General features: G+C 36.2%; 2 protein-coding genes across 6 annotated transcripts in view; one reads left to right on the top strand and one right to left on the bottom strand.

The window, feature by feature from the left end:
* ADAM23 (ADAM metallopeptidase domain 23) overlaps nucleotides 1–12574 on the bottom strand; it is a 105922-nt gene that overhangs the window by 15460 nt on the left and 77888 nt on the right. For all 3 annotated transcript variants that reach the window (XM_040070080.2, XM_040070079.2, XM_040070081.2), the window contains 9 exons: nucleotides 11704–11775; nucleotides 10857–10943; nucleotides 10622–10702; nucleotides 9395–9445; nucleotides 8852–8915; nucleotides 7424–7529; nucleotides 5880–5999; nucleotides 4763–4931; nucleotides 2812–2923 (listed from right to left, as the gene is read on the bottom strand). In XM_040070080.2, the coding sequence (XP_039926014.1) occupies nucleotides 2812–2923; nucleotides 4763–4931; nucleotides 5880–5999; nucleotides 7424–7529; nucleotides 8852–8915; nucleotides 9395–9445; nucleotides 10622–10702; nucleotides 10857–10943; nucleotides 11704–11775 (862 nt within the window). The remainder of the gene's footprint in view (nucleotides 1–2811; nucleotides 2924–4762; nucleotides 4932–5879; nucleotides 6000–7423; nucleotides 7530–8851; nucleotides 8916–9394; nucleotides 9446–10621; nucleotides 10703–10856; nucleotides 10944–11703; nucleotides 11776–12574) is intronic.
* The window catches only part of DYTN (dystrotelin), a 76209-nt gene that overhangs the window by 56442 nt on the left and 7193 nt on the right, over nucleotides 1–12574 (top strand). Inside the window, exon 16 of one of the 3 annotated variants that reach the window (XM_040070084.1) lies at nucleotides 6518–6876. The exons of the other annotated variants lie outside the window; for them this stretch is intronic. The gene's annotated coding sequence lies outside the window, so the exon portion shown is untranslated. Of the gene's footprint in view, nucleotides 1–6517; nucleotides 6877–12574 lie in introns of those variants that run through there. 3 annotated transcript variants of the gene reach the window in all.

The raw sequence follows: 12574 nt of genomic DNA, 5'->3' as shown, positions 1-12574 counted from the left end.
ACTTACTGTATCCATAGTATAATTAAGAAAATGAAAACTGCAAAAATCTACCCCAGAAACATGCTTCAGCTAACACCCTAGAAATTTTGATATCTTCTGATAGTCTCTCAGGACATTGAGGCGTTATTTTTAATCCTTAAGGGAACTCTTGAGGAAAAAATTCTATACATCTCCTACGTTAGAGATTAAAAGTTTGATAGATTAATTGAGTCACAATAGACCACAAGCAAGCAGCTGAATTCCCTGTCAAACAGGAACTTACGGACAAAGATTTTTATAGACTCCATGCTGAGTGAAGTCGTTTCAAAATACTTTGGAATTTTTTTTTTCCTGTTTCATAAATATACACACACAAACACACACACACACACTTGAGACATAAGTTCTATATTAAAATAAACAAACTCCACCCACTAGTCAAATAAAGGCCTAATTCTGCAAATTAAATTGCAAAGAATCATCTCCTGTGTATATGGAGTCCCACTGATTTCAAAACTGCTAACCCACAATTTAAAGTAATTCAAAGTTTCTGCAGTAACCAAAATCTAACAGCAAGAACTCTTTGTCTTCCCCAAACTGCTAAATGCAATTTACATCTGCTAGTATAGGATACAGTAGGTTGCTGAGTTTAGAGTAATTCAAGAGTCATATATTAATAGCAGCATCATTAAGGACCACTAATTTTTTTATCCTGAAATAGAGAATGGAGCCAAAAAGCAATTGATGGATGATGGAAAAGTCTGAAAAGTGCAGCAGAATAGCAGTCAATTGTCAATTATCATAACAATACATAAATGAATAGCAACACTCCGTAACTATATATGTTCTAAGTGTAGCAAGAGAAATGCTTGGAGTTTTGGTGCGAAAAATCTTAAACCTATTAGATGAATTTTCGCATAATGAACGTGTCACTTCATTCAACCTTATGGCTAAGGAAAAACAAGTATTTTGGTTTCTGTGTTAGACTTGTAAACTGGCATATGACACAGGGAGTAAAAAGGGATAAAAACTTAATGGAAGCTACTCTTGAGTATGTTGGGTCATTACAACAAAGAAAACTACTACTGTACTCTTCTGAAATCTTCTCACAAAGGAATTCCTCTGTAAGCACACAGAAAGAGAACATAGTGTTCAGTCTCCTAAATTCATTTCTAGGTGATTCACCACTAAATTACTGTAACACCATAAGAAAAATAATCCATCGTTTGAGATCATTGAACCACCTTGAACAAAAGCACAGTCTGCCATTTTGCAGGGGACTCCACTGAAAAATGCAGTCTAACTTTGCCTGTACCTCCTGGCAGAAATCTAGCACATACTATTCATTTAAGGATTTTTCCCAGAATATTTCAATATTGGTGTATTAATTTTCACAAAGGTATTTCCATTCTGAACTATATGAGTTAATCTGACTTCCAGTAATTTATCAAAGATAAGTGTATCTTCTGTGTTACCCTTCCTATAGACCTTTTCACAGAGGAGGGAATTATTTCTTACCTATCAGATTTGGAAATGAACAAAGTAAAATCCATGTGCTCTCAGTGTCACAGCTGTAAATCCCGCTCTCCTTATCCACACACACAGAGAAATGAACAGCTCTTTAGTGTCGGTATCTGTAATTTTTTTTTTTAAGACTCTCTAAGCAGCATTCCACTCTCAGGAAGGGTTTTAGAGGAAATGGAATGATAAGTGGCTTGTAAAGCAGAGTACAAACCAGCACCTGTACAGATTCCCTATACAAATCTGAACTGGTCTACAGAGCCTCCTTCACAACAGTGACTTGTTTCAAGATGATTTCTTCAAACAGCTCTTGGCAAAGGTCTGCTGGAACCATTCTGCTAAGGGGTAACAGAAAAAGGCACACAAGACAGATGTAGAGCCATTCCAGAGGGACATACCAAAATCCTATCCTTCCTTGAAACCTTGGTACTTTTACAGTTATCAATTAATCTGAGTCCTCAGGACTACATTTTTGAACAACTCTTTTCTCCATCTGCCCTGCAAATAGAGTAGAAGAACCTGGAACTGGGAACTTTGTCTGTAAATGCATAAGACTGGATGAATATAGTCTGATGTTGAACAGTGCCCTGATGACAGGAAAGACATTAAAAAAACCCCAAAAAACTGGACAGCACAAGTCCAAAGATATCTGAAGATATTCTTTGGCAGAGGAGTCAGAGAGAAACTCAAATACTTTCCTTACTCTTTGAAAAAACTTTTGGATTATTTCCTCAATACCTCCTCTTCGTATTTGTACTTAATATGTAGCTGAAATATGAACTAAGTCCATAAGAACAAGCAACAGTGATTGTAAGAATAAGATAAGTTCTCAAAAATCTTATTTTCTTTTTTCTTTCATTGCAATATGATTTCAAGGAATCTGATTTTACTAGGAACTTTCTGTTTTTCCATTATTTACACTACTGCTCTCTAAACTAGTTGACTAAGAAAATGTCCTGTAAATGTCTAGTAAAATATAAATATTTAATTATCATATAAAAAAATAAGAGCTACACGAAGTCAGATTCCAATCACAATGAAAATTATCATTAAAAAATAGAGAATAAGACAAAGGAAAAAAACATTACCTGTTGAAATCTTCCCCAAATTTATGTTAGAAAAGTAAAAGTTCTATCAATTCTCAAAGTAGAAAAACCTACTTCCTCTACATGAAACAGAATTTAACTGTCTGGGTCTAAACACAGCTGTACAATAGTATTTGCTTTTTATATGCTAATTCTGCTACCATATATCAACAGAAAAACATGATAAATACTTAAAAGAACTTAAAAACTGAAACAAAACACAAACCCTTGGGTCCTTCATCCTTCTTGCCACCAGTATCCCTGACAGGATCGTCAATGCTGCAGTCTGTCCCAGCCCAGGAGAAATTACAAATGCAAGTGGCTTCATTACTACAAACCTGGAAAAAACAGAAGTGACAGCAGCTAGTTTTTGACTACATTTTATTAACGTGTCACGCTGCATTTATTTAACATGTAATTAGACACTTTATTTATGGTCTAAAACTTACCTATTTATATATTGTGACAATAGCACTGAGTGTTTGGTAGCACTGAGTGTTTGTGTTCCAGGTAACACACCTGGAAATTTGCCTTACCCCCCCAACACTCTCACATGCTAGGAGAAGCCGAACTGGTTCTATCATCACTGGCACTACACGCCTGCCCAGGCTGTGAAAAATAACAGCAATTTAGCTAGACTAGTTAGATCTTCACCAGCCAACTGTCTGGACTTTGAGCCTGGATGCCCAGAAGGGACACAAACATTTGCCTTTGAAAAGGTTCAAGACTTGGTCACACTTCCCACCCTCTCATTTACAGCTTGCTCCCATGTTGAACAAAGTCGATATATTTCCATTGGTTTTGTCAGCGTTTTTCTTAAGCAGCGATGAGGAATGCTTGTCTGGCTTCTACAAGAGAGGGAACAGTTCTTCCTAAGTTTACAATTACCTGAATGATGTCTAAAACAGGACTTAGGACTCTAAAATTGGCACTATATTTATTAGAGAAAAACCTATCCAGTGGACAAAATCTAAACGATCAAATCAATAGTAAGAGTTAATAGCTATAAACTTTCCATATGAAAAAGAACATGGAATGGTGTTGCTAGAAGAGGTTACTGTGGAAAAATGCATGAACCAAGAAACAGACAACGAATGAAGTTTTGATTATAGAACTAGACATGAAGTTGATCATTAGACAAACAGCTAATAATGTCTTTTGGAAACTGGAACATAATGTGGAAAAAAACCCCAGAAAACAACCTACCCAAAAATGATTATAAATAGCACATGTGATTTTTTAAATTCAACTTTTATCATGCTCTGCTTTTAAGAAGCACTCACTGGAGAATCTTACCCAAGAAGTTGAAGATAAACACATTTTATGGCAGGTTTGATCAACTGAAATACCCTTTTAAAATTAGGAATTGTAATAATCCAAAACAGAATAGGTAAGATAGTTCACTCACCCTTCATGTCACTCTCAAAAAGTACCCAGATGACTTCTAATCTCCTAGATACTTTACTTCCCAATTTTAAAATTTTTCTTCTTGATCTTGAACCTCACCCTCTACTTTGAAAGACTCAATTTCATATTCAAGTATAGACAACAAGAAGAAATAACCCCCTTCTTGTACGAAGTCTAGCTCTTTAGGCAAGTATTTGTCTCACTGAATCCCACAGTGGAAAGGTTTTATTGGTATTTAAAATAGTGATGTGTCCATTGAAACAGACCTAACATCTTAGACAAATGAACTTATGGGTAGACTAACAGAACATAATGTGCCTGAGTGTAAAATGATACACTCTGGATCTGTTCAAGGACTCCATCTCGGCTGAGGACCCACAGTTTGGAAATTTTAATTATTTAAGCCATGGGCCATAAATCTATGAACACAAGACCAACTTTATAAAGGTGTTAGTGTGCAGGAAAAAGTTTATTGAAGACTGCAAGTAACTTGAAACATGGGTAGGACATTACATAAGTCCTTACAATAACTACTATCAAAGGTCTCTCTTGCTACTAACAAACCCAACTCTGTGGATATGACTGCAGAAGCAATTTTAGAACTTTCCTTTCTAAAATTTTTTTTATACATCACAAAACATCAGTCTTCCCCTAAATCCAACACTTGTGGTTTCAGATTGAAAGTTCTTAGGAAGACTTTCAAGTGTTAGGGTCAGGTAGAGCAGAGAGAGCTGGGGAAGCTGAGCTGCTCACTCCCAGTACACACTCACCCCATGACCAGAACAGACTTTTCCATTGGAACCAATGGGACAGCTGCTTATGTTCAAGGACTGAATTGGCAGGCACTTTTTGTCCAGACACATCATCTGAGGTCCACATGGAGCTCCATCCTCCACATAACCTAAATCTGTATCATCATCTAGAAGAACATGAGCACCACTAGGAGAAATAGGTTTTAAGATAGCATTAGTATTATGACCAGAATCCTTTGAAAATATTAAAAGCATGTCAGTGTTAGACACCTTTCTTTCATTTAAGCATTCAGAAAGACTGAACAGAACTGTAGAGTTTTCTGTCTGTCAGCGTGTCAACGTGTTCCAGTTGTCAAAATAAAAGTAAGACTAGATTAGGACTTAAATACTCAAGAAGGGAACTTTAGGCTTTTTCAAGTCTCTGACAGACCATGCTTTTTTCCTTCTTTTTTTCCCCCAAATGATGTGAAATACTATTGCTAGAAAAAATACTTAAAAACTATCTTCACATGTGATTTAAATAAAAACACTAGTGGAATAATGGAAGAATTAAGAATCACTGTTCACTCAGGACCCAACTAGGTAAGAGAGTGTTTTTAGGGTGACAGCAATGTTGCCAAAGTCTTCAAAATACAAACCCAGTATTGTGCACAGACTCAGTAGTGCAGCAGACTGAAACTCATTTACCTGTTCTTCAACTGAACTGTAGCTGAGCATCTTACCCTGCCATAATTCTGCAATTTCCTCCCTCTCAGCCTTCCCTTCACTACAGGTGTTTCTTTGAGTATTTAATACTCAAAATCATTACATTTAAAATACAGGTCTTTGACAATCATGGACTTTCTCCACCCCTACAAAAACATAATGCTGAGCATTAAACTCTGACTGTGAAGTTCTGCTATTAGAGGGATCAAGCAGAAGATTCAGGAGTATAACCCACATTTTACCCTCTTTAAATGTAGAATATTAAGCTTTTAACAGTTTAGGGATTTTTTTCAAATCAAAAGAAATATCACTCAGGATAATGATTTTGCTTCAATTACTTAAAATTCACAGAATCTCACATTTATGTCTATCTTAATTCAAATAGGTTTGACAGAGATAAATCATGTTGGAATCCTGCATTATCTTTTACCTGCAGTCCACTATGCGTCCTTGGTGATAAAAAGAATTTGGGATAATTTCTCCTTGAACTTGACCAACTCGTGGAACTTTAGTAAGATTAGTACAGAGCAAAAAGCCACAGAAAACATCACTGGAAAATGAAAACATATATCAAAATATTACTGGAATAATATGAGGTAAACTTTAAAAACAGAAAGTCTGGCAATGCTGCTGCTGATCGCAGTAATATATTACCATAAGCCACATGATAGACTTTAAGAGTGCAAGCCTGGAAATAAAATATAATTTCATTTAAATGACAAGAGGCAGAAACAAACCACCGCTCAATGAAATGCACCAGTGAATGCTCACATGAGCACAGAACGTATCTGCGCTCTAAGAACAATCCAGCACAAGCAAGAGCGGCCAGACTGTAGAAAGCTGTGTCATGTTAGGTTGAATTGCTTTTCCCTCCCTCTGGCAGCTTACACACGATATGTTAATGTCAAGTTTGAAATTTTCATTGCATTTCATCTCCCTTGCAGGACAACAGAACCATAGCAACAAATTTTAGTGTGTAGTTGTGTGTACTCAAGTTTTGGTAAAGAATCTTCTTTTTAAATGTTATTTTATGTAACATATATAACATATTTTTTGTATCTTCAATAGGTTATCAGCTAATGCTGATTCCCCTACGTCACAGAAGTAGCTGGATGAATGCTGGAAAATTACTTTGTTATAATTGAAAAATGCTGTAAACAACTCTTCAGCCGGATCATCGTCCTGCATCTCTATACCAACAAAGAACAGCTTTTATAGAAATGAGTGTTTAACATACACATTAGAACACACTATCATCATCTAAAAACTAAAAAAATCCATTAAACAACTCCTTTTCTTATGATCCTACCTGAAAACTAATAAATTAAAAAAGCCACTATGCAAGCATCAAATAGTCAAAGAAGAAAAATGCTATTCCAAAGCTGAAATTTGTATGGACATAATTAAAAATTACAAAACAGAAGTAAACCAGGAGAAATTTAAGTCCATCTACTAATGGTCATTAACTTGAAAAGTAATTTTAATAAAATATTCAGGCGGTAATGATCACATGGAAGTGAATTAGGCCTTTTCTCTATAGCATCCAAGTGTCTAATGGTCCTCTCTGATTGAAATAAAGGTTGGAACAAACTTGAAACTGCAGAGGCTGGTGTCAGTCCCACAGCAAGTGAACAGAGTGTGTGAATTTGCAGCCTAATTTATCCCTGCCAAGGCTGAGGTGTTTTTATGTTACGAACTCGTGACTTTTTGTTGTCTTGTCCCTCAGCTCCTCCAAAATAACTGAAGTCACAGTATATTCTTCTGAAAATCTAGAATTCTTTACAAGTGTACTGCTAAGTCACTCACAGATTTGTCAGAGGGCAACTTTTTCAAGACACAAACCCCATGAGGGAAGGAAGACTCAATGCAAAACAAGTTGCTGAAACATGCATAAAAAAAGTAGGAAAAGTAGACAATATTAAACTATTACCAATCTATTTAAATTACATATGATCTCTACCAAACTGAACTTACTGTTTGCTGCACTGAATCCATTTGTCTCCATCCTTTCCACAGTTTCCTTTTGTTGTGCCTTCTGTATTAAGCTTTTCATAACAAAATTTGTCAGATCCCGAAGACTCTGTTGATGAAGAAGAAAGAAATATACTTTCCACTAGCAACATGACAGCTCTGAAAACTGCATAATTTATCGCAGCCATTCTCTGTAATGTTTTTAATATGAAACATCCATTTAAATAAATGTGTATGTGCACAGATGGTATTTTCCAGTGACTAAAAGGGAGAACAGGCTAAACTGAAATACCTACTGATATGTTCAAAATTTGCTCTGAACTTCTAAAAGTAGCCTCCACAGTGCCCGTATTGTATTCTGCATATGAAATGTATCAGTAGTCTAATTTTATTCACTTTATAAGACTTGCACATAGATTTAATCATTATTTTTCACTGCAATTTTTCCTTATCTGCATTTCATAAGATTTTATATAGGACATTTATGATAAGCATATGTTTTGAGATCAACTCAATGTTAATTTTATTCTAATTTTGAGATGTTCACAGGAAATCAAACTTGAACAAAGTGTAATTTTTACTTATTTTTACAAATTTTACTTATTTTTAGGAGTAAAATTCTGAACTAATAGGTTTTAAACCCATAATTATTTATTGACTAGCTCATTTGTTTTTTCTAAAACTGAATCTAAAAAAAAGAAAACAGAAAAGCACAACAATTATATAGAGGAAGACAAAATAATAAAGACAGAGTGGCCTCAGTGGCAGTTATGACTAGAGAAAATGCACAAGAACACACTAAATGCCAGAGCACAGGATATCCTGGGAGTTCTACTCTGCTGAATTGTCTCAAAGTCATTACACAGAACATTCGGCCTCTCTCTGCTGCAAGCAAAGCCCATTGCAATTGTAATTCTATTTAACTCAACACCTCTGGACTTGAAGTTCACACCAGTGTACAAATTTTCCTGACTTGGAGGACAGTATAGGAAGGAAGGTGGAATAGCTTTGGCATGAACCGCTGATGGGATAATGGAACTGGTGAGTGGCATTAAGAAAAACCCAAAACATCTGTTTTTGAACTATACCCAAAAAATCCTCACCCCCTCCCCCCAGCAGCATTTGCTGCCCTACCCAGATCTGCAGTCACATCGTGCCAGAGCTCTCACTGACACCACTCCCAGATGCAGAATCCCACTTGGCAATCAAGCCATTCTCCTCCCACTGCAGCCTACTCACTCTACTGATCAGAAAACTTTAACGTGGACCGACAAGTACAAAACACAAACAAACCAACCCCAAACAACAAACAAACAAAAAACCCCACAAAACCAAAACCAACCAACCAAACAAAAACCCACGAAAAATCCCAAACAAAGGCAGGAACAAACTAGAAATAAAATACATTTAAGGTAGTTCAAGTCAACCTACTAGATCCCCAGATATATTTGCACTGATTATCTCTTGTCTTGCATTCACCATTATAGCAACGACCCTAAACAAAACACAACATGTTAGGAATGAGAACTGAAAACAGCTTCATCTCCTTCCCCTCCCACAACAAATGTCTTATTTTCATTCTTCACACAAATGTTGGGACGAAGATTCCATGAATTTGGGTAGATGAAGTACACATTTTGGCCCAGATTCCCAAAGCCAGTTTGTGTCCAATACATACTGACATTTAAGCAATTGCTTTATACATATACGTAGTTGTAAAGAACTTATTAACATGGAGTGTAGTAAAATATCTACATATAAAATGTATAGATACCAAGTAGATTTCACTCAAAGTAGAAATTATTACTATTCATAGAGTGCATAAAGCACAAACAACATTGATGTTTAAAGGATAAAATTTATGAAGAAATATGGAATACAGGATTTTAAAAAATCAACACCAAAACAAAAGAAGAATGTGTATTTGGTTGATTTCTATTTGCTGATGTGCAGGGATTTTAAAGCATTGCGTACCTGATTAGAATCACAGGCATACCCATCTTGTTTATGAAGATTTGGTGGACACTGGAAAAAATTAAGAATCTTTTTTGTCACGTGTACTGCAATAATACATCAGAGTATCACATATGGAACTTTCCTGCTTTTAAGAAAACTGTACAACACATAAATGGGGTTGAAAACATAATTAGTGCAACAATCTTTATAGCTACAAATAGAAATGAAAAAATTAACACCTCGAGCCATGAAATACAAGGTTCAAATCTAACTTCCTGCATATTCCAAGAAGAAATTAATGAGGTGAGGCAAATGAAAGCCAATGTGTTTAGAGGATATTTGGTAGCTAACGCTAGGGCCATGTTTTCCACACTGCCTCCACATGCATTTCCACTACAACAGTGAGGGAGCACCTGGCCACAGCCTACCAATCTATTGCTTACAGAGCTTCAGGGGGTTTGATGATGTTATGTTCCCTTGGAATGGGAAATTCTTTTGTACAAACAAGTCACTGGGCCCAGAAGCCTCAGACTACTAAAGTAAGGACTCACTTTAAACCATTCTTAAGGTTTTTCCTCATCTAAAAGGGACCTGTGATAATCTGGGAAGAGTACCCTGCTGCACTGGGCTGTGTTAGCCGGTACTCTGAGTGCAGCTTGAGAAAGCTCTCATTAAGAATGCTCCATCTACAGAGCAAAAGAATTACAATAAAATCCTGGCAATTGCTACTCGTCTATGTGTTGATGTCTCAGATGATAAAATTAAAGAATGTTATTGTTAATTTATTGGTATTTATAACTACAGTCAATGCCCAAAGAGATTGAGATCTGTCCTGAATCTCATTTCTTCAAAGCTAAGAACTTGATGCAGTAGTTGACTGCAGCAGTTATGAAGTTTATATAAAAACTTGAAGTGTTATTACCTTTGAATACATTCACATTTGCAGTGTATTCTTATAATTTAAGTTATAGATCAGGCAAAAAGTAAAGAAAGATGCCTGACACAAACATTATACACAAAACCCCAGGAGTTATAAAAACTATATAAACCTAGAGAAGTCTTTTGAGTCTCCACTTAGATTATTCTTTTCAAGAATTGACAATAGTTTATACTCCATTATTATATCATTATTTTGGGCATATGACTGTGCAGTTTGTTAATACAATTTTCCTGTTAAATGAATACAAAAAAAAGAGTGCACACGAACATCAGCAGTGCAAGCTGAGAACATCTCTGCACACATACCTGTCCAGAATCCCCAGTGCAGAACTCTGCAATGTCACACTCATTCACTGCATATCGACAGTCATAACCTCGTGGGAAAAACTAGAAAATTAAAAACATAGTTCAGCACTAAGAATACATCTACATAAGCTGCTCCTTTTCCTTCTACCTAAAACACACTTTGAATTTTAACAGGCTGCACATGAGTGCCACGGACAACTGAAAAGAACAATTGATAAGTGGCAGCAACACTCACAAGACATGATGTATTACAGCAGGGTCCATCACTACAGTGAGCTCCATTAGAAAGAGAGCACTTCTTACAACAGTCTGCATAGCATTCCTGAAGAAAAAAATTAAACAAAAAGTTTAGTTTTACATTTTAAGCAAGTTTTTTTTCTTCACAATCTTTTCAACAAGAAACCAATATGTACCAGCAAACAAAAGATTCAGTTTAGCATTGATGATTTGAAATTATCAGCTGGAAGAAGCCTTTGCAATACTCAAATACTAAAGGGAAAATAGTGACAATACAGTGCTATAGCAACACAGGGATTCACATCTTCTGAAGCCTGTGCCAAATTTATGCTGCTTAGTTCGATAGTATTCAATGCAGAAAAAACACCCCAACCTAATTACAGGTGCAATTATATTTAAATACTAGAACAAGGACTCAAATCTAGAGGGCAGATTTTTGCAAAAATATTACTGGAGTGTTTCTGCAATAGAGAAGAAAACATCAGTTTACTTATTCTGTCTGAACACAGGCAAAACTCTCCAAAGTATCAGTAAGAGTCTCCCACTCCAGATATGCTATCCAGGAAAAGCAATGGGGTAAGCAGTTCTCCAATGCAACTCAAAAACTGCCGGGAAACAGCTGTATGTTGTCATTGCTGTAACAGGAACAGTTCAGAGGACACTGTCTTTGCACTCATTGTCATTTAAAAAGTGTTTTAACACAGGCCTTTAATGAAATTGTTCCCAAACAACAGGCAAAACAAATTCATTTCCATAACCTTTCCCCCCTCCTCTCTTATCAATCACTTAATTTATCTTAATAAATTTTGTAAGAAAGAGTTGTGGAGTAACATATAACTACTCACCATTCTGAAACCACAATCACATTCTTCTCCTGCTTCTACATACCCATTTCCACACTCGGTGGCTTCAAAGAGCTGAAAGCAAAAAGCCCCCCCACCAAAATAAGAATAAAACTCGTGTCAAGTGACTTCTGTGTCACACACAACCCATTTCTGCAATGCTGCACAAATGTGCTGTCCCAGACAACGCAGGTGCCGCGCCTCAGCGATGGGAAGGCAGCGTGGTTTTCAAGTGCTGCTCATCAGAATGTTTCAGACATGAAAAGCATACAGCTAAATCACAGGAATGATGGTTCTCCTCAGGAGAATACTGAGCTCAGAAAACCACCATCAGTAGAGACACACTACAATATTATTCAAGGGGAGGACATTTGAACTTCAGTCCTGTCCCATGGACTCCCAGTTTCCTGACAATTCCTTCAAGAAACTGGTCCACAATATCATTCTTGGGATTTGCCCAGGTACCCACACTTGCTTATGCAATGAGTTGCTGTCTGTTCCTGAGCAACGTTTGTGCATGAAAATAATAATAGAAAGAAATACTGCCAAAAGGAAGTCCTATGTGCCTTATTAATAAGTTATACACAAGCACATACAGATAGGACTAAACAGCTGATCCTAGAACCAGATACATACAATGCAGATAAATCCTGCAGTTCAGGATGATGCAGATTCTATAGTGGTTTCACGTATCATAATTTTGATTAAAGATACTTTTCAGTCTTGCCACAGAAGTAATTTTGCAAGAATCTTTTCTGTTTTCAATACAATTCTGTTTTAAAATCATACAAGAATATCAGGAATCTCCTGTTTAACTGGAATATTAGCAGCAGAAACACATTCACTAGAACATGGTTGAAATGAGAAGTTAGAA

The sequence above is a fragment of the Hirundo rustica genome, chromosome 7 (genome assembly GCF_015227805.2).
Source record: "Hirundo rustica isolate bHirRus1 chromosome 7, bHirRus1.pri.v3, whole genome shotgun sequence".
Lineage (NCBI taxonomy): Eukaryota > Metazoa > Chordata > Aves > Passeriformes > Hirundinidae > Hirundo > Hirundo rustica.
Note: the sequence above shows the minus strand (reverse complement) of the source record. Positions and strands in the feature narration are given on the sequence as shown.